The sequence below is a fragment of the Opisthocomus hoazin genome, chromosome 7 (assembly GCF_030867145.1).
Source record: "Opisthocomus hoazin isolate bOpiHoa1 chromosome 7, bOpiHoa1.hap1, whole genome shotgun sequence".
NCBI classification, from domain to species: domain Eukaryota; kingdom Metazoa; phylum Chordata; class Aves; order Opisthocomiformes; family Opisthocomidae; genus Opisthocomus; species Opisthocomus hoazin.
In genome coordinates, this window is record NC_134420.1 from 43,489,557 (window position 1) to 43,511,709 (window position 22,153).

Genomic DNA, 22,153 nt, shown 5'->3' on the forward strand with positions numbered 1-22,153 from the left:
ACTACAGTTGGAAGTATGTCTTCTGACTCATTTAAGTAGTAAGTTAGTACAAAACATACACCAAACTTATGGATATTGTCTTCGTATGCCAAAACTCAGAACACATACTTTAAGATGAAAGTAGGTTTATATTTATTTCCTCCTTGCCACTTCTTTGCCTCAGACACGAGCGTTTTGCTAATAACAGAATTACTGCAGTTAAACCACTTGTCGCAAAAAAGCATTCACAAGTGTGTACTAACTCCCAAAAGCCTCTGCCTCACTTTTTCTATGGGTTCACTTACACTGTAATAAAAGACATTCAAACTGTTATCTGAAAAGTGTGGTGGGTGAATTGGATTTTTAAAATAGATTTTTAAATATTATTGTGTTTTATTTTTAAGTCTGGGACAGCAACTGAATTACTCGAAAACAAGTTTGAAAAATTTAACTTGCAAAGTCAGCATTGCAAATAAATCAGAATCTCCCCCATTCTAGGTCACTACCTGAGAAAACGACAGGGATATAACACGCTGGAAAGTAATCCTAGAAAGCAATGACTTGGAATTTGAATGGACAAACTAGTTCAGTCAGTTTCAGCAGTCTGCTGTGAAAAAATGGATAAATCTTTGACTGCATGCATTATACTATAATGCTGTCTTTCCTTCTATATACAGTAGTGGCAAGACTGATGCCAGAACCAGAACTTGCTGCATCACTATACATTTGAAGGGATGTCGCAAACTGAAAGTCAAAACCTTGGCTTCAGGGCCTATGAGACATCTTACACTGAGATTTGCCTGTTTGACTAAATAAGATGATGACTAAGAAACTAATGAAATAACATTGCCTTCAAAGGGGAACAACATCAAGTAACTAAAATGCTTCTAAAAATAGATAGGCATTACCAAAACAAAAGGTAACAGTTTGTCCAGCCTCATCTTCCAAGTAGAAATAAGACTGAGTTTTAAAAATAAAGGTGACTAACTCCTTGATACTAATTTCCAGGAAGAAATGCTTTCTAATTCTTGGTACCTTCAAAACCAAGACTGGATGATTTTCCTGGAATATGTACCAATATTTTGATCTCTGTAGACCTTCATATTCCCTTTGCTCACCAAGGTGTTTAAGTACAACACATTCATTGTCTCAATGACACAAAATGGTCAAACAATATGATCTAGTGGCACTTCTTGGCCGTACAGTGAAAGACTTACAATATGCAACCACAGAATTGCCTGTGCCACAGTGCAGAAACCAAGATGGTCAATTTCCCATTTCAAGGCAGATGTGCATTACTTGGTTCATTATTCTTTTTCCTACCCAAGTTCTCCCCCTCTTTCAATTTCTTCTTTTGAAACACGTAGGCTCCAGGAGCTTCTGACTTGGCATATCTTGTTTCACATCAAACTAGTAACCTACTTAATTTTATTATCTACATTAAAATTAAAATAAATAAAAAGTTGGGCCTGTACAAAAGTGGTTTTTTTCATTCTACTAATGCAAGCCACATCAGCAACAACCTCTACAAACCTCAGCCAGAAAAACTAAATATACCAATTGATCATTTTTACAAGTACACCAAAGAAATTCATTCAACTTGAGCCTAAAAGTTTAAAGCTCCTGATCAGAAACAAACAGGAAAAAAAATAAATTTAGATGTGAAAGCAAATTTAATTCAGCCATAAAGATATTCAGAATCTTAGCCTTTCCTATTCAAAAAAGAAAATATTCTCTTCTTTTAGTTTTGAAATAAAAACAAAACCTGAAACAAACGTAACTGTAATTGTATTTTTGGCAACTACAACACCATATATATATAAATGAAAGTTTCAGCATACAATACACTGTCATCTAAACATCAGCATTTGATCATCACAATCACCCCACAACCACACCATCTTCGTAGGTATTGCAACTCTTCTGTACTATCATAAACAAATATTCCTTTATTTCTAAATGCTTTTGTTAGCATCTTACCCCACTCTGTTCCATCTCCTGAACTTCGAGCTTCTCCAGCCCCCTCACCATCTTCAGCTGTCACTAAAAAATCAAATTCTTTCAAAGCTTCTTCAGTATCGGGGTCATCTGTAAGGTCAGCAGCTAAACCTTCATTACCAATCTGCAAGCAGATAAACATTTTTCTGCATTTGAAACATGAACACATTTTTCTACTCAAATACTTAGGTTAGATTACTCTGACTACTTGGTTGCAGAGGAAAACATATTTCAACATGAAATGCAGAAAAAGATGCTTAGATAGTCAGATCTAGAACTGCTTATAAAAAAAAAAAAAGAAAAGAGCAGTGCAGTCTAGTGATCATCAGGAAACAACAAGATTACTGACACTAGGTTTGGCAACAAAAACAATCCCATACATCCCAGTCTTCATTTTTTATTTAAACCATACTGATTGAAAAATTTTGTTGATTTTCTTGCAATATCAATAGCTCTGCGGAGAAGCTTTACAAACAAACTGTTTTCTACTGGTCAAGAAGCCTTTATTCCTTTTTGCTTTCCAGTTCTATTTGAGGGTTAAGCATAAGCTTGGAAAACACAGTATTCTTACACTCTGGCAGAAGACGACAACTTTTATAAAGAAAACTATAAATGACCCTTCCTTTTTCAAGAGTCAAAAAATAAGTATAATGTCTTTATATGTGCTTGGAGATTTAGTTATTAAATAATCTTTTTATCAGGCTATATAGTGCCTTAGAACAAAAAAGATTCAACTGATTGCTTGATTAATCTATTTACCAAAAGTATAAGTTAGTATCAAAGGTATGGTGGAAAACCCTTCCTGACAAGCCAAGCTGGGAGATAAAGACTTGCATCAAGCTGAACTAAAGCTGCTAGCTATTTAAGAAAATTCAATGCAGCCAGAGGAGCCATCGTGCTACAGAATACTGAGCAAAAAGTAATAAAACTGTCAGTACAACGTTCATAAATGAATCTCTTTACATAAAGAAACCCCAATGACATGGAGACTCTTGCAATACAGGAGGAAAAGAACCAAAAAGGAACAGAAAATATAGTCTATTCTACCTAGAAAGCCACTCACAGAATGGAAAACTAAAGCGAAAAATAGAACAGAACAAAACTTAATTGAACCTTAAACAGAAGGTTGCTGGAGACAAGTCTTTGCTAGGCTCTTAACATATTTGTAAAAAGCTGCATAAAAGGAAGAATTAAACACGTATTGCGTACAGAACTGATTTTTCTTTTTTCCTACTACATAATTCAGCTTCTTATAAGGAATTGTCCCTGTCTTCTCCAAAACTCAGGAAGGATGCACATTGTATTCTGCTAGATTTGCCTCCTAAAGGGACCCAAAGTACACAGAGAAGTGGAGACAGCCAAATCAGCGGTTTCTTTCAGCAATTACGTCACATTTGCAAACAAGTTTGTTGTTTGTTTTTAAGTTTGTAAGAGAACATATTAACTAAACCAGCACATTTACCAAGAATGCATCTGCTCACAATCCATTCAGATAACGAACGTACAACAAACATGTTAACACGACACACTTATAATCATACGGAAAAAAAAAATTTCCTTTTTTAAAGGGGATGTCAGATCTATATTAAAAAAAAATTTAAAAAGTCTTTTACTTTGTGTTTCTTATTTATCCGGTGCTTTTCTTTCCCTTCTGCAATATCTTCTATCATGTCACTCTCCTCTTCTTCATCACTATCATCTGCGTTTTCTAAGAAGTTAAATGTTTCAAGAACATCACCAGAATTCCTACATAAATAAAAACATTAACAGAGAATCTGTTTCACTTGCTGAAGAGATTTTAGAAGATTAATCAGATTAAATGCAATTGCTACCTAACAGCTTAAGATTTTTAAAACTAGCAAAACAACAAGAACTATTTGTATGAAGAAGTTTCTACAGCTGCCTAATTCCTTATTACAAAAGCAAGACCCAACAGAATTTTCCCTTAAAATAACAACTCCAAAGTGGTTATATGGCAAAATTCAGCTTCAATACACTATGTATTTTCCTGTATATAATATATATGTACAATATACATATACGTATCTAATATAGATATATATGTTCCTATGTCTAATCAATTTCAGTTATGTTCCTAATTATTTGTAGTCAGCTACACTTACAGGTGTTCAGAGACTCTAGAGCTGAAAGTTCAATGTGGACTGACCGGTACATATCAATGACTAAGTGAAACACACTCAAACTTTATGCATTTCTTATCTCTTCACTTACCTTTTCATTTCCTCTCCCTTTTGTTTTGATGAAGGAGATTCACCCCCATTGAGGATCTGTTCTAAGTTCTTTGTCTCTACTGAACCATTTGGTTCTGAATTGGAGAGCCCAAGCAAAGACCTTACCCGCTGGGAACGTACATCCAATATTGTATCTGTATAACCTACTTCCTGAAGATACCTACATGCATCAAGAGAAGAAAGGCAAAAGCATATTTGAGGGAAAAGGAAATAAATTAGTATTGACTGTTAAAAATTCATGCCACTATTCAATCATTTATGGAAAATAGGCTTCATCGCTATCAATCTCATATGGAAAACCTTACTCTACACTACTTAAAGCTCAAGACTATGAAGTCCTGAAATATGAACCACTGTTTGCCTACTTCAATTACTCCCTTTCCTAGAGTAAACATATATACAGCTCCTCATACTTCAGCGAAAAGTTTGAATACACCAATATTCAGCGATGTTACTTACTGTCTTAGTAACTGTCTGCCTTGCTTCCAGGTCAATTGGTTGTTCTGAGGTACTGCAGGAACCTCCGTATCTTTGGTTTCTTCTGAAAGATACAGCATCATAGTTGGGTGGGGTTTTTTGTTCTGATTATTTATTTTTTACAAGACACCAATGAAACTAAAAGCAAATCTTACAAAAAAAGCTTTAAATTAAATGCAGTCTTATATAGTGTTTTTTAATTAAAGAATATTTTTTTCCTAAATCATTGCTGGAGCATCAAGCAAAGAATTTAACAGAACAGAATCAATTAAAAAATCCTGATCCCTTACATGCAGAAAAGGAACTAGAAAAATATTTAACTTGTACACAAAAGAAAACCATGTCCTGATTAGCTCAAGTGTTACTGCTAAGAAAACAGGCTGTATCTCTTTCACAAAGAGGTGCTTAGAAAGCAACATGGAAAATACAGTTAAAATAAGAGCAGCAGTTACATATACTAGCATTTGGAGAAAACAAACATGTCAAGTTTAATACAAATTCCATCAGTTTACTATCAATAACTAAATATAGACCCACTGCACTTTTACTATGGTAGAGACTAAAACGTGGTACAAACTAACAGTTTGGTGATTTTAACATCTAATTTGTAGTGCTTTTAAACACATGTTGAAAATCCCATCACAAAAGACATATGAATAATGATCTCTGTTTTCAACCACGTACAAAAGTACCCAAAATGTGGCACTTCTAAAGCAGAAAACAAACAAACCAACCCAAAAACTGGGGGGTGTAGTTCTGAAGACCACAATTTTAAGGCACATTACACAAATACAGGCCAACAGTGTGACTCCCGAAAGGCCTACATTTCAAGAGAAGCCACGCACAATTCTGCTTATTAAACAGTCCAATGTTGTTATGAAAAATGCTTTCCTCTATCTGCAATATTGTGAAGAGCAAAACTGTTATGATCAATTTTATATCTACATTGCAAAATCAGATGCACTCCAAAGTACCAATAACGATAGCCTAATTCTTATCTTAGGACTTTTTTCATTGATTTAAAATAAAACTGGAAGCTCTACAACGTTTTTTCCAGGCCAATTAAGTAATTTTTTTTTTCATTCTTTAAAAATTAGCATCCTATAAAAGCACTGAAATACAACAGTATTTCTTATGTTTATTCTGCATTTTTGCTTTACTTCTGGATGGACGGCACCATGGCAAAAAATATTAAATCCTTCAGGAAGGAGTATTATAAGAAATAATGAGAAGCAGCAGCTAAATAAGGAATTGTGTAACTTTATTTAAAGCTTTCTTCAACATTGAGAGCTCTTTCAAAAAAAGGTCAATTAATTTTGATTTTCAGATTAAACAATATTTACCCAATACCGAACCTTTCCTAGACATCTTCTCTGTAACACATCTAAACGGGACTGGGGGGAAGAATAAAAGTTGCAATAAATCGAACCAGAGCAAATCTAGAACAGTGTATAAACAAATTATAGTAAAACAGGGTACTGTAAAAAAGTTACCTGATTCAAAAGTTGGCATTTTCAAGTCACCTTGGTTCAATTCTGTGCCATATTTTAATTTATGGTATTTTGCCCTGAAAAAGTATGTAAATATTTAACAAATTAGCATACAATGCTTTTATCAACTCAAAACATTCTACTATTCCCATTTAAAACAACCATACTAACATAATACAATTTATCCAAATAAAACTGTTGTGATAATTATTGCATCATACAATTATTTCTAGTCTGTCAAGAAGACAGTTTTACGACAACCTTCTTGCAATTATTGACAACTATCAAAATAACTTATAGAACAATTCCATATGTTCTCCAGGAATGAGAGTTTTTTTCATGTGTGTCAGCTACTAAAGGAACTTTTCAAAAACCAGCAGATTCAACTAAATATAGCTGAGGTTATTTTTTCAGTTGTAGCACTGTCATAGCTAGTCAATCACACTATCATGAACCTCACATTTGTGATTCCTGCCTATTTGCTGCCTTCAATTTGCACTTCAGTTCTCACCTGCTCTCTGTCTTGGCTTATGATAGAGACCTTTCCCTCTGAAGAACCATGTTAGACTTCCAGATTCCCTCATCACATGTATTCTCTTACTGATTTTCTCTTCCTCACTGACTGGAGGCTTAGCTTTCAATTCCTGCTCAGTCCACATATGCAAACATGCCTCGCTCCTTCCATCTCCTGATCTCTGACGCCCTAACCTCACCTCCTCCATCACTTTTTCAAAAAATCCATCTTGGCCATACTATTTCCATGCAGGTATGCATGAGCCTGCCAAATCTTATTCTCTACCCAAGCTGCCTATTAAAATGTCTTCAGCTCCCTTTACCTCCAGGAATATCACATGACATAGCTACGCCTATAACCTGAAATTCTCTAACTCTATCCTAGACCTTTTACAATTTGATTTTTGCCTCACAGATCCTCTGCAAAAATACTCAAAATCTCAGTGAAAAGAACTCTACATGTTCTGCCAAGGTGAAAGGTCTGTAAAAAAGTTAGTAGCCATATTTTAATGAAGTCTTGCTAAACTACAGCTGTCTTCATAACTCTAAATCAAACATTTGAGCAAAGTTTTAAGAATAACTGAACCATATTTAGCTCCCCCCAATTTTAAAGACTACTCTCAAATATGAAACTTCGAGAAAAAATACCCAATAAAACACTTGCTGGACAAAACCAGGGATTTCCAATACATCTTCTCCTCAAATGGCTGAGCCACTGCTGCAATTTTTCCAAATTGAAGGTAAAAGCTCATCTCAAATGCTGCCTGACATTTGATGGTAGAGAAGATTTCCTTCTAAATTACAGAAGTTTCTACTAAAATTGCAATTAGGAACAGTCTCATTAACAAACTGTCAGTAGATGGCACTACTGACCCTTCAGTAAGATAAAATCCTGCGTTTCATAGCAATTACATTGTAACTGAAAAACTGCAAGGCTCCTAGAAACTAAGTATATGAATCTGACTGCCAACTAATAGAATGACAATTTTTTTAAATTATTTTTTAATATGTTCATATTTCATCCATGCACTAGTAAGACTGCCTACCCTAGGTGGTCTCTTTAAACTGAGACACAAAGCTTCGTTCCACACTAATAGGGCAGTGTTCCACCACGCTTTCCAGATAAAGTGTACATACTATGATTTTTATGCCCCATGAAGTACTGTACACTTGGAGGTAAAAAAATAAAAATTTAAGAAATTGTGAACTTAAATAAAGCTGACAATGTTTTTGTTCCATTCATAAGTGAAGCAAATAAAGCACCATAATTGAAAAGCCAACCTAAATTTGTTCAGTTTAGAGCTGTGGCAAATACTATTTAGCTGCAGTTGTTCCATTTTGGAGCTACCATTTCAAAATATTAATTCAAATTCTGATTTAATTGTTCATTAGAGAATATAATGAGGTATCTGATCTAAAATTATTCCAATGACTAGCCACTAAAAATAAGCCAAAATACTGTTGCATGTAATGAGATCAGTTAAGTCTTGCATATCCATCTGATGCTTAACTTCAACTTTAGAGTAAGCAATTAATCTTATTAAATTCCAGTAAACTACATATTTGCACACATATTCCTCTCCATATTGTCACACAACCAAGGGTAATTATTACATATCTTCAAAATCACTAACAAGCTACAGTGTTGTTGACAAGTCAGTGACATTACTCCACCACACAGTAACTGAATTCTGCAAGAGGCATCTTTTGAATCCTTGGAGTATTGACTTGCTATTCTTCTAAGGATAGGTTTTCATGAGTGAAAAAGTAAGAGGAGGAGAAACGATGCCCTAAGTTGATTTACATGCTTACTACTATTTAACTGTTGAATCCTACCACTTGATTGAAAGGATATAAGCCAACTCCAGTCCAAACTCCATGAAGTCAAAATATAGCCACAGTTTTCTAACCTCAGCAAGTCTTATTAATTTAAGCACAGCGCTATGCTAATGAAGATTGGAGTGACTCTGAGTAGAAAAGAGAAGTCCGGCTGGGTCTGCAAAGCACCATGAAGGAATACCCATTAGCTACAAACAAAAAATCCCCCACATATAACCACTTAAGGTCTAATTTAATTACAAAACTTCATACAGAACTACCAAAATATTTAAGGACATTATAGTAATAATGTTTTAGAGAGGTAAAATGTTGTTTATCACACCTGTCACACACACAGAGATAAATATTCGAAATATCAAACTATTTTGTAACTAATAATGCATTTTATTTAATCTTACACACTGATGTCCTGTTTTGTACCCTTTTTCTGAGAAAGTACGAAAGTCGTCATTGTCTGAATGAGTTTGTTTCTGATTCCCTATAATCTGCTGTTTCACTGCATTAAACTTTTTGACAGCATCAAGGAGTTTGCAACAAGAGGAGGAGAAAACGGGCGGGGGGAATCAGGTGCAACACTGAAAATTGCCGTCAACTATCTTCAGATCCGAAATTCTCAGAATTTATTTTGCCATGGGTCTGGTTTATTTTCATTAGTTGTGATTCTTCACTCAGAGGAACGACGGCAAAAAAATACCATCTATTATCCTGAACTCTTCATTCAGTAGAACCACCAGGAAACCAACATACTATCAGTCTTGGATGATCTACTGACAAGTCAGTACCTGCACGCTTCCTTACTCAACCCATCCCACTTCCGCAATTAGATCCCCTCAAACTACTGGGCATTCGCAGCAAAAAATAACAGAAAGCTTCCTCATTGCCTCCCACACATTCACCAATCAACCCCAGGGTTTCAGTTCCTGTTTTTAGCAATCTTCGTGACAGTTCTGGCTGGGACTTAAGCAAGGATTTTGCTCTTGAAAAGTATGCAGTGTTGGCTTCTACCCACTAGCCGCAAGAACTAAGCAAACTATGTTTTTGCTGTTCTGCTTCTATTGTACATACAATTACAAGTTTCTTGCCTATCAGATGAATTTTGGAATTTCATGGGAAGGCAGGCTACAAAGGCAGCCGCATTTCAGGAGAAAGCAGCAATGAGATTTTACCAGTGCCAATCCCCTTCACATTCTGCCTTCTCTTACATGCCATCTTCACACTCCAGCTGTCCTTACCTGACTCTGATCTATCTCAATAAATAGGCAATCCTTACAGCCTTATGGTGCACATCTGCATACAGTATCTATGTGCAGCACACAGAGTTTATTGTTACCAAAACAACCAAAATGTTTTCCTTCAACTTTCAACAATTCATTACACCCAAGACACTTGGGTCTCCCGTAACAGCACATTATTCCTTTGATATGTTCAATGTTCTTTAAAGGAAGAGCACCCCAACACTTAGCATACTTTTCACCTGCCTTGAATCCAGACTGACTTGCACATTACCTGCATGATATAACAACTTAACTTTCAGTCTTACACCAGTTGGAAACCTTGAGTTACTCCCCACTTTGAGGACAGGGCTGAATGAAGAAATAAATAATTTCTGTCTGTTGTTTCACTAGAAAACACATGATGTGCCAATACAGCTTTCTGTATGAACATACGCTGTTTTCTGAGGCACCTTTATACTGGACATTCCACACAGAGGTATGTGGCCATCCTTGCCAAGATATTAGCTTTTAATATGAAACCGACTAATCAAAAGTTATTTCTGCACTAGTCACTCATAGCACTAATTCATAATGTAAAATATATTCAGGTGTACTTACTCTTGGACACGTAACTTAATGTCAAGGTGAAGCCTCACTATACACTTCGCTTCAAAATTTTAAGTTTGCTCTGGCAGGAATGTTCTCCTCAAATCAAAATAAACAAATAAAGGCTACCTATTTTGTTGCCTGATCCTCAAGATGTTTACACTGTTGGATTCAGCTACTTTTTAACGGCAAAGTAAAATTAAATGTAAGAATTGAGTCCACTACTGAAACTACAGGTACATGACAAGATTATTTTCCCAGAGTTTTTGAAAAATTAACTACTAATTTTGGTCAAATGAAATAGCCAGGCAACAGAAGGGCATGTAGGTTTGAAGGGCATTAGCCTGCACAGACCGAGTGGAATTTTAATTTTTTAAGCATTAAATTAACGCTACAGAAAATGCACCTACTGAGGCCAGAAATTCTACCATCTACCACATGAAAAAACAATACTTTAGAATGTAATACTAAATTTTAGACGATTCCGTTCTGCCACAAAATATGGTTTTCATCATGCAACACAAAAATAGTTGTAGGGAATCAAAGGAACAATATTCTTCATCCTTTCAAGTTTAATACCACTGAAGAGCAGATAAAGGCATAGTAATAAGGTATAAATGTTTTTGGAACATTTATTCTTGTTTAGTATACAATTACTCTAACTCGGAAAGGGCAACCGCCCAATTTGAACTTTATGTGTTTAAGACACAAGTTCAATTTGAAAATTATGCAACTATTTATCATAGCAGACACTAAAGTTTATCAGAAAACATAGTGTAAAGATGACCAACCATAAAGACAGTTTGCATAAAGTAACTGTAGTATCATCTAGTAAAGACAGTTTACATGAAGTGATGGAACTCCTTTCAGTCTGTAAAGTCTTCCCGGTCAGATAAAGGCTGAGCAATTTGTATACCTACCTTTCTTGTTTTAATGCATATTCTAACATTTTTATTCTTCTCACTAAATCTTTCTTCAAATTTTCTTGACCCTTTCTTTCCCCTTGTAAAAACGCTATCCGAGCCTGAAAACACAAAAAAACAAAAGATAACGGATTTTCGTCCACTCTGTTCCCAAAACAAAGTAATGAAGTCTGGCTAGGAAGGAAAAGAAAACAAAGAAAAAAAAAGACTCTGCTTTATATAAATCACTTCGTCCAGTCATTAACAACAAAAATATTTCTGCCCTAGAGACCGAGTATTATTTTCTGTTCACAAATTTTGGGGGTTTTGCCTTGAAATAAAGGTATTTAAGTTAGTATAGTAACTATAGGATGTGGCACAAACAGCAATCATAAGAAACATTTTAATATATGCACACATTTTTGTCCTTATGGTATCGCTAACATAAATTGCTATACATTTTCTTCCAAACCCCAGGCTATATCAAACTAGGTACAGAGCGTACTTTTAAGCAATTTAGTAATGTCAGCATATTGAACAGATTAAGAAATGGATACATGGACTCAAATACAGAATTTACAAATTCATTATACAGGAAACAACTATATTTTATGGATTCACATTGTACTTACTACTGAAGACAGCTGAAGGTTAGAATATCACAGAAGAATTTGTTTTAGTGTGCTGTTCTATACGGAGAAAAATAATGCCTTTTTTTTTTTAAAAAAAGCATCAATCATACTACCCACCTAACTTACAAACAAACAATAAAGCTTCCTACTTGCCTGCGAACCTAGTAGACAGCTTGTATGTTCTACTGAATATATTGTTATCTCAACTAGTGCAAAAGGTGTAGTTGAAAACTTTGAAGTAGTTGAAAACTAAAGGTAGTAAGTTTGTTGAGAAAAAAGTAGTCTCTCTACTGCAAAGTGAAAGGGCTTGTATTTTGTCTTTTGCAAGCCAAAATCCTACGGAAGAGAAGGGAATTTGCAGAAGTGAATACAAAATTTAAACAGTTAATTATATTACTGGATTGGCCATTGTTATAGGAAACCACACACTCATTTGTCCTCATTATGACTTTAAACTGACTGAAGTCATTGGGTGGCTAATTCAAGACAAGATTCAATATAAAATTTTCTTGGAAGAGGGATTAATAAAATAGAGTAAGGAGAGTAAAGCAGAGACCACATTGCTCTACAGAGCTTAAGATCAACAACACAACTTCATTATTAAAGGAGGCACAACAACAAAAAAGCAGAGCTATGATTGGCACCGAACCTATCTTTGAAGTTGGTTTTTTTTTTTTAAAGGGAGTGGTTGTACATTTTCGTTACTCAGTGGTTAAAGCTTGAAACAGTCTAACCAGGAGGATAGCATTCTTGCATTGCTCCTTTCTCAAGGCTAAGAGATATCACCATAAAAATCTTTTACACATCAGCCCTGATTTTAGTCCCTCTAGCCTTGTGCTCAATGGTAAACCAGATTAAAACATGTTCTTTTTCCTTGCATCAGCTAATGATTTAATCAATTATAATTTAAAATCCTAGTGAGAACAAGGCAGTTACGAGTATTTCAAAGTCTGGCATGAAAGCACTCTCAATTAACCTCTATCACTTGGTGAGAAAGAGTAATGCAGCAAACAGTGCATGGTAATAGAGAAGAGAAAAACCCAACGGACTTCGTAATGCTTGCACAGATATTTCAAGACAAAAGGTAGAGACCGAGATCAAGAATCAGTTATTTTAAACCCCAGGCTCCCAATGGAAGGAGGAGTTGAGCAAACCCAACAACTATACTCAACTGCAACTATGTACTTAATTTTAAAAAATACTATAAAACTGACTCTAATCCAACAGAAAGTTAACAGCCTTCTGGAGAAAACGACAACTGTGCATAATTTGCTCTCCTCTAGTATCTAAGGCAGCAAACGACCAGACAACTTCACAAACCCAAATTGTTGTCCCCATTTTCACTAGTCAAGGATAAGGTAACAAAAAAAATACAGTGTCCTTACACATAAATACATTAGTACACATAAACTAGTTATAAAAGTAGTTTTTTTAAAAGAAGTAGTATGTTACACGCACATATGCACAACACCATGCTTCAAACACTTCGAAGTTACTGCATGCACGCAGATTCTTTTTAAAAAAATAAAGCCAGAACTAAATACTTTAATAATTATCATCTAATGAAGATTATGAAAGTTTTTATGGTCTTTGACTTGAATGCAGTTCTCAACTCCTTCCAGTACTCAGGACTTCTGTAAGTGACAGTCTTCTCCCCTTCTATTCATCTTCTTTCATTGGCCAGCACCCTTTAATAGCTATTTGACAAATCTTAGGTGCCAGCCGCAGCTGTTGGGCCTTATTTCATCCTCAGTTTGCTGATAACAGAGAAGAAAATAATATAGCTGTAATCATACACAGAGGGAGGCATCTGCCTCCTAAATGCTCCCAACCAAACTATTTCCTTCTTCTGGAAATACTTCTGGAGTACTTGGCCAAGCAGAATCAAGTCTCCACATTTACTAGGTATTGCCTAGATCTCATACTTATCAACCAGACAGGTTAATGAGCTAAATGATCTTGAGAATCAATATACTGCAGAAATGATATTACAAAAATAAAACCAAACAAAATCCAAAAATACATCCTACAACAAAGCCCTCAAAAAACTCTTCTACATGTAACAGTATTAATAACAATCTTCATAAGATCCAAAAGGTTGACCAGAAAGGTTGCCACACAACGCACTTTGTAGTTGAGTTTTTGACATTTTTGTCAATATTTAGCAGACTACTTTCAGCATCACTTCCTGTAACTGCTTGTATATACATTTGACTGATTTTAGGGATTTTCTTTTTTTCTCCATTTAGCCATGTAATGTAACCATTACATGGCTAAAACTTCACAGAATTTATCTACGCAGAAGTTCCAGGTCTTAATCTTTGGAAACACGGAAAATCAATTTAGTCTTTTGGAACAGTCATCAAGACTCTCAAAACAAAACCAAGAATAAGATCACTGCAGATATACTGTATAAATTACACTAATCAATTTGCTTCCTTAAGTCTTGAATCGAGAGATGAGACGTGTTAAAACTATCACCTGATGTCTTGCGTAACCATGAGCCCCAAGAATCAACACACAATAACCCAACACTGGCTTTTTTGAAAAGGAGTAAATCTCAGGTTTGATAAAAGCAGATAAAGTAAATAGATCAGTCTCCCTCAGGGCTGTTGTGCTAACTTAGGTTCCATATAAGAAATGCTCTCTACATAATACAACTTTCTCAATCCTTAGATATTCCTTTCCTTTGAAATAACTCTCAGGAGAGCTGCATTCGACACAATTTATAACTATACTCATGATTAAAGATTGACTGGCACTAAAATTGGGAAACAAAATGGCACAGAACAATTTGGTACTCACCTTCCCTCCCTTCCTCCCAGTTACAACAGAATTCTTTCCATTGTCTTTAGCCAATTTTGAAGTCCCCAGGCTGATACTAAGAGGAGCAATCCTCCTCCTCCCTCCTCCTATTGTTCCCTCTATGGTGCTGACTTAGCTGCTTCTGCTGCCACACATTAAGTCTGCTGAGGAAATTATTCTATTTATTTTTTACTCAGTTCTGAATTACATCAGTTTCCTGAACCTATTCTGTATAGCCATGGGAGTACTCAGGCTGGCACAAGGGATGCAAACAGGATACTGAAGTAACAGCTCCTGTCAGTGACAACACGGCCTTAGATCAGCCTAAACTCACCATGATATCACAACCTTGTCCATGGTATAAGAGTTGCAAAAACAAGAGTAGAGATACAAAGAAAATCAAATACAAGTCTTAACTCTTTTGAATTACAAATTCAATCAAAATGTATTTTTAAAAGTGTATTAGCAAGATCATTTCTTAAGGGGGAGAAAAGATGTTATTTTACAGAACACGTGCAAAATAGTGGTTCTGTAAGCAAAAACAGGGCCTCCCATGGATTTAAAAAAATCCAGCTGAATTTAGCTGTATACAGACTCTGTTAGAATATTTTTCCCCACAGATTGAGCTATGCTTCAGATTCTTCAAACAAGCTGAACCAGGAGCATCTTTTACAGGGCAGATTCCTCCTCTTCTACCAGCCTGTCCATTTTCATATTTACCGTATTTTCACAGATCTCTGTGATGCACTAGCTTTCTACAAAATTCGGTGACACTTGATAACTCTGGGCTCTCTCTACAACTTGGCCCTCAGCTGTAAATAATGAGTACCACCACATGAACTTGCCTAGTTTTATTCTGGCAGTGAATTCAGGGACCTCCGAGAAGCAGTTTGAGTGACAGATACTTTGTATCTGTGCAAGGATGCATGAAATAATGTCTGGAACTAGGCAAGATACAACACAAGGATAAAAAGAATTACTGAACAGCTACTTGAATAGTATGGATCTCACGAAAAAGAATTGTGAGGTTGAATAACGACAGAATGTACATACAGAAGTGGACAAATGAAAATTCTAACATCTAATATTCTAGACTTTGTAAACTTAATATTGTTTTAATGGTGTGTTGCATTTTAGACATACATGCACTAGATTTTGTAGTTGGAATGGTTTTTGTCTTTTAAATAGGAAGTCTGACCACGTGCAAACCAGGTAATAGTCTGTCACCCAAACTCCAAGATATCAAAAAAAATCCTGAAGTTTTCCTTGAACGGTAAGAATAAGTAAATCACTTATTACACTGACACTCCACATCCCCAGTATGCAATTACACTGCTTGATTAAAGTGTAACAGAAAGTTTAAAGTAGTTTACCAGAGAACTTCCACATAACTAAATTTTAAAAAATACTGCACTTCACATAGAAGTTTAAAATTTAAAGAAAAAAAAATGTCTTCTGGGAAGAAAATGAGGATTCCCCCCCCCCTTCTTTTTAAATAAGCTTGAAAGGTCCTAAAACTTAAGAATTATTGCTCTACATTTATATAGCACTACATAATAGCAAGTATTCATATTAAACCCGCATTTTATTGCTTCAACTGCACAGAAAAAGTTAACTTAAAGACAATCTTGACGTTGATCTAACATATTTCTCTTAGCCATTGAGCACAAAGGAGGGAAGTCATTAGAGCATTTTGGGCAGGTAAAATTGCATATGCAACCTAAAGGTTATATAATAACTACATACAGGATTTCAGAGTCTTGTTTTACTAATAAATTCTGATATGCTGTATTCGAAATACTCGTCCAACATCTCAAACCTAGCAAAACATATCAAAGGGAAAAAGAGGCATGAAACCTGAATGGTAAAGCTTGTAAGACTGATTAAAGGCCTTATCTTACATTGTTGAAACACTAACACGTTCCTGTACAATTCAAACAATCAAATTCTAATAGCTTTACCAATACAGGAACACACTCAATGAGTATACTTTCTTTCCATTTCATTTGTGAACATTGTTAACTCTCAGACTCTAGAAGTATATTTTGAAAAAAATCAACTATATGTAGAGCAATGCCAGCTGCAATGCAATGCTTGTGTTTTGTTTTTCTAAAGTCCATTCAGACTTTTAGAAGGAAGGAAGGAAAGGCCTGCAGTATTTTTGAAAGAAATGCAATACACTGAAGCAGCTTGAATATACATACCCAGTGCACGTATAAGTGCACGCTTACCCTACTAGGGCATGTCACAAAACTCAAAACAATAGTAAGATTATTAAAAAAAAAAAATTGTTTTAATCACAAGATTATCATCACACAAAAAGACTAACCTAATCTTCATTTTTAGATGTTTATTATGCCGAAGATGAAGCAGAATACTGTTTTGGAAAACTAAAAAATACTAGGGAGGTGGAAGATTTGACTCATAACAGTAATTTCAGAGTGGACACACCTGTGTAGCTACTAACATTCTAATTCCCATTCACAAAAGGGAAACTGAACATAAGAGGAGAAGCCTTCACCTTCAGTTTTCAAATACAGTCTGAAACTTCATCTCATTCAGAACATCTAAACCATCACGCATGTAAAAGCATTAACAATTTAGAAGAGTTTTTGTGTATCCTTACAGACCTGATTGTGTCTATACATTTATTACAATTACCCCTTAAACTGTCAACTGAGGACTGAAAAAAGATACCTTGACTACTTGAAATATATATATCAAAAAAATCTTTATTTTGAAAATTTAAGCCTTGAGCAAGATTCTCTCTCTAGTAAGCTGTGCAGTGAGATAGGTGTCACTAGTCATATCAGGATCATACATGTTTCAAAGATATACTATTTTTAAAGATACTGTAGAACAAAACATAATTGGAAGACTACAAAAAATTAGAAACATCAGCTCTCATATGTTAACAGAAAACCTTTACTCCATAAAGAAGTCCAGGTTAAAGATGCAGAAAAAAAATATTTCAACAGCTAGTTAATACTAGTGCACATTTGAACAACGTTTGCAAAAAAGGAAGATAATTTTCTGTGGAACCTTATGAACAGTCACCTAAATATCAAGTGAGTAGCTGCTGCACTTAAAGTAACAACAGTATGAAGACATTTCCTGAAGGTTCCCTTTTCCATTTGAGCTGATGATCATTTCTTGCTCCTCAGCTGATACTGTTTTCAAAGACTCATCTGATTCTGATTGCTTTTCAAAAACAACTCCTATGCACTAGAAGAGAGGAATTTACTCATCCACAAATCCCCTTCAGTCCTGCAATGGGTATGGCAAAGACCAGGCTTGCAAAACTCTCTCCTTTCCTGAATCTGGCCTTCCCCTTCTCCGCCACCAACTTCTTACCCCCCGTCATTCAGATTCAAAAGTTTGCTTCTTTTTACTACAGGGCCAAGTACTGTCAAATTTCATAAGCTTCTTTGAACAACTGCTTCTTTGAACAACTTATAGGAAATCCAGCCTTCAATTTCCTCCTCTTCTATGTTAGGGTCAAACTTCTACATCACAACTTAAACTCAGTATAAGGGTGCCTTCATTCTGTCACTATTCCTTACTAGAATTTTTTCATGGAATCATTTTTTTCTTGTGCTAGGAGCTTTATAGCCATCCTCCTAACCAATACGGTATTTAGCAATATTAAAGTAACAAAACTCATACAAGTTGTGGATGTGTTTTTAAGACTAACATCCCCTAAATTTCATGGTCTAGACACTAAGTAAACCAACTGCCCATAGTCTTCTACCCAGTATACAGAAGCCAGCAGGAGAAGAAAAAAAGAAAAGTCAATGAAGACAAGTCCAAAAAGTTAGAAGCCACTAAAAACGATGGATTCAAACTCTGTTACTAAAAGCACTTTCCTCAAAGACTAAAATGTAATGTACAAGTCTAAGAATTGGAAAATACATAAAACTTTTTTTTTTAAATAACAAATGTAAATGCCTCAGAAGTTTATCATTCATTGACTATTCTTCTACTCATAGAATAATTCTAAAATTTTGTTTCAGTTAAACTTACAAAATGACAAGCACAGTTTAATCTATACCTAAGTTTGTATCTTTCCAATTTCAGTCCCAGAGGCAATCCTTCAGAAAAGTAAGTTCCTGCCCAGGAATTTTTAAAAGAACTGTCATCTTCCTTGAAAATGATTCTATTCTGTAAGACTGAATGATTACATTAACTTCCAGAAAAGTGAAGTTAATCAGATCAGTATCACCCACATACTGTAAGAGAACTACTAAAATGCTCCATGCCAGTGTCAGAGTATCAGCCATCGTTCCCTGTATGCCAGCTCTCCTTCTCCCCAGACACCTGACAATTTCTGCAGGCATTTTATTTTAGCATCACTAAAGACTCCTCCACTAGCAAATTTGCATTTTCCTTTGCACCTCACATGTAAATCACCAATAACACCAGCAATCTAAGCAGAACAAGATCCAGCAAACCATAGGTGAAAGCTGTTAAACAGACATAATTATTTCTTTAATCAGCTGACAGTTAACAGGAAAGCTTGGAGGTACTAAATCACCTAACCAGACACAAATGCTCACTTTGACCTCAAAAAACGCTCACTCATTTTTACTTTCAAGTTATTCTATCTTCACAATTTAATGCTACTGAGAAATTACCATCTTTCCATTCAAACATCAAATTAGATGCCATCACTCAAGACAATTAAATAGCCAAGTAAAACATAAGCAGCGAAAGTATTTCTTACTACTTTATAAACACTTACTACTCTATGAAGAGTCTGGATAGCGTATTTCGACTGCCTTCCATTAGCAGGTTGAATAATCTACGAAATATGTTTGAACACAAGTTCCCAAGACTCTGAGGCAGTCATGTTTCTAATGATAATTTCAGAAAGCCCTGAAAACAAACATAAATTAAACTAAGTTCTCTTCACAATTAGTACTGTTTGAAAACACATGTATCCTTCCTCAAGTAAGTATTTACTTCCTGAAGATCAAGTCATGTAAAAGAAAACTAAGACTCCTACACCTATTTTCTTAACTGACTTTCTATTGGGCTTTGATTTGTTTCATATCAGTTCTTCCAATAAATAAAATAGTATTAGTGTTCATATGCCTTTGACAGAAAAAAGTTAGTACAGGATGTCAAATAGTTTTACATATCAACATATGGTCACTTTCAACAGGACTACAGAAAACTGCAAGAATCCGAGTTTAATATGCAAACACGTATCTTGGTCAATGCCAAAATTCAACACAAAATACACCCTACATTCATCTCCAGTCAGTGTTCCTTTATCAAACTGCCTAGCAGGTCTCTGCCACAATACTCATGACAGCACAAAGTTAGCTTTTGTTAATGTCCAAAACAGATTGCTGCTGAAAGCCTCTCACATACATTACCAAATGAAGCAAGAGGAGTACAGAAAGGGGAAAGAAAAAACAAAAACCAGAACAAAAACATCTCTATTTATTTATCGTTTAACACAGCAGAGCTTGAGAGCATGTACCTATACAAAACAGTTTCCTTATCATGTCTTTCAGGGGCCTAGTACTTTCACTGCCTCAATAGTTTTTATAAAGTCACACCATCTTTCACAAAATATTGGAAATAAAGGACCTAATAAATGTCCTGTGTTTTTGCAGACTCAGCGCTACATTCTTTGTTTGCCACATATAGCAGCCAAAACATAGTATTTTTTTCACAGATAAAAAGAAATTCTTATTAGACTACCATTTGCTAAGAAATTACTGAAGCTTTGCATTTTTAAAATTAAGTCATGTCATTTTCCAAATGTCCGTGCTGGAAAAAACCCACAACGCAATTGCAACACCAATGTCAAAAACTGAACTCTTGCCAAAAATATCAGCTATCAACTGTAAGTGCTCACTCCCTCAATTAACAAGACTGTTTATAGTATTTCCTATGTAAACTTTCTATTTTGGAACATTCTGTGCATTATTCCAGTACAAAATGCTTAAGGGAAGCAAAGCTTGTGAGCAGTATCTCCTCTTTGGACAAACTAATGTAATCAAAGACCCAAACAAGCTTGTGGACAAGCCAGAGTCCAATCCCCAGGTTCGATAAGCAACTGCAAAATACACTGTAACCACAGATTAGATAGTGTTTTAACCACTTGATAAATACTCTTGACCATCACATCTATGACACTGCAGTACACCAAGCATTTTGAAGACTTTTACCATCATCATAGATGTCAGTTTATTCATGAAATGTTCTATGTAAAGTAATGCTAAAATTATCCCTAAAAAATTTTCACTCAGCTTTGAAGTCTCTGAAGCATTTTTCTGCCCAGTACTTTTCTACTCTCATCTACCTGTACCCGTAGCACAGTAATCACAGATTCAAAATAAACTGTTGAACATGCTTGTATCTTCTCTACACATTACTGAAACACAAATACAAGAGTGCTATAGACAGGTCTGCAATTTACACACAATGCTATGTAATGGTTCTAACTTACAGCACAAACTGATTGCAAACAACAGACTAAAGTGCGGTGCAACCAGAGCAATTGTAAGAGAACTTCTTAAAGAAAGGTCGGGACTATTTTGCAATTGGGAGTCTTAGAATTTGCACTGCAAAGGTTCTTGTACATTTTCTTCAGATTTTAATTTTTCATGAACAGCTTCTAGCCCTGGACAGACATATTCAACAATCCACCAACAAACTACTAAACTGCTGTACTTTGATACTGGCTATTGGTAATCTGATTAGCTCACTATTCTAGTCAATAAACGAAAAGGTCATTGTCCTTAGCAGAAACTAGCTATGGTGAGTACATGCCACCTATTACAGTACAGATACGCCTGGCTTCCTTTTCATTCAAGACAGCCATTCAATACTGTGAATGTGCAAGATTAATCTACAGTACTCTCCTGATCTAATTCCTGCTTACTACAGCAGTTTTCTCCATAATTGGATTAGAAAACACAAAGCAAAAGGAGTGATACTGAAAATAAGCAAACCATCTGTGTGGCTGTATGTACCTACACACACGCACACTTTACTGGAATTTAATTCGGAGAATATGCTTTTTTTTTTACCCAAAGTAGGCAATGTATAGCACTTTTTATTGTAATCATAATTAAGACATTCACGTACGACTCAAAGTCAGCGTGCTGAAGACTTAGTTCTTAGAAGAGCAATGCAGTCAACTAAAAACTCTCTGTCTTCCAGGAGGAAAACAATAGTTTTCTAGCTTCTCTAACAAGATAACTGGAGTTGGCCAACCTAGGAAAGCATGGTTTTGAATTAACGATGCAAATAAAACTGATTTAAAAGACAAGAAGATCAATTAAAGCAGTCTGACATTTAGCTAGACCATATTTAATTTAGTTACCTTCCTACCAAATTAAATGTTTGACTTAAGATTTAAAAAAACAAACAAACAAAAAAAACAAACAGAAAAACCCCACAACAAAACAGAAAGAAATAAATCCCCTA

The 22,153-nt window shown here is 35.2% G+C and overlaps 1 protein-coding gene across 5 annotated transcripts in view; it reads right to left on the minus strand.

Moving 5' to 3' along the window:
- Nucleotides 1-22,153, minus strand: part of STRN3 (striatin 3) — a 68,833-nt gene that overhangs the window by 36,091 nt on the left and 10,589 nt on the right. For 4 of the 5 annotated variants that reach the window (XM_075425257.1, XM_075425259.1, XM_075425260.1 and 1 more), the window contains exons 2-7: nucleotides 11,289-11,392; nucleotides 6,200-6,273; nucleotides 4,689-4,770; nucleotides 4,210-4,389; nucleotides 3,591-3,723; nucleotides 1,960-2,101 (exon numbers count right to left, since the gene is read on the minus strand). In XM_075425257.1, the coding sequence (XP_075281372.1) occupies nucleotides 1,960-2,101; nucleotides 3,591-3,723; nucleotides 4,210-4,389; nucleotides 4,689-4,770; nucleotides 6,200-6,273; nucleotides 11,289-11,392 (715 nt within the window). The remainder of the gene's footprint in view (nucleotides 1-1,959; nucleotides 2,102-3,590; nucleotides 3,724-4,209; nucleotides 4,390-4,688; nucleotides 4,771-6,199; nucleotides 6,274-11,288; nucleotides 11,393-22,153) is intronic. The other variant, XM_075425258.1, reaches the window with a different exon arrangement.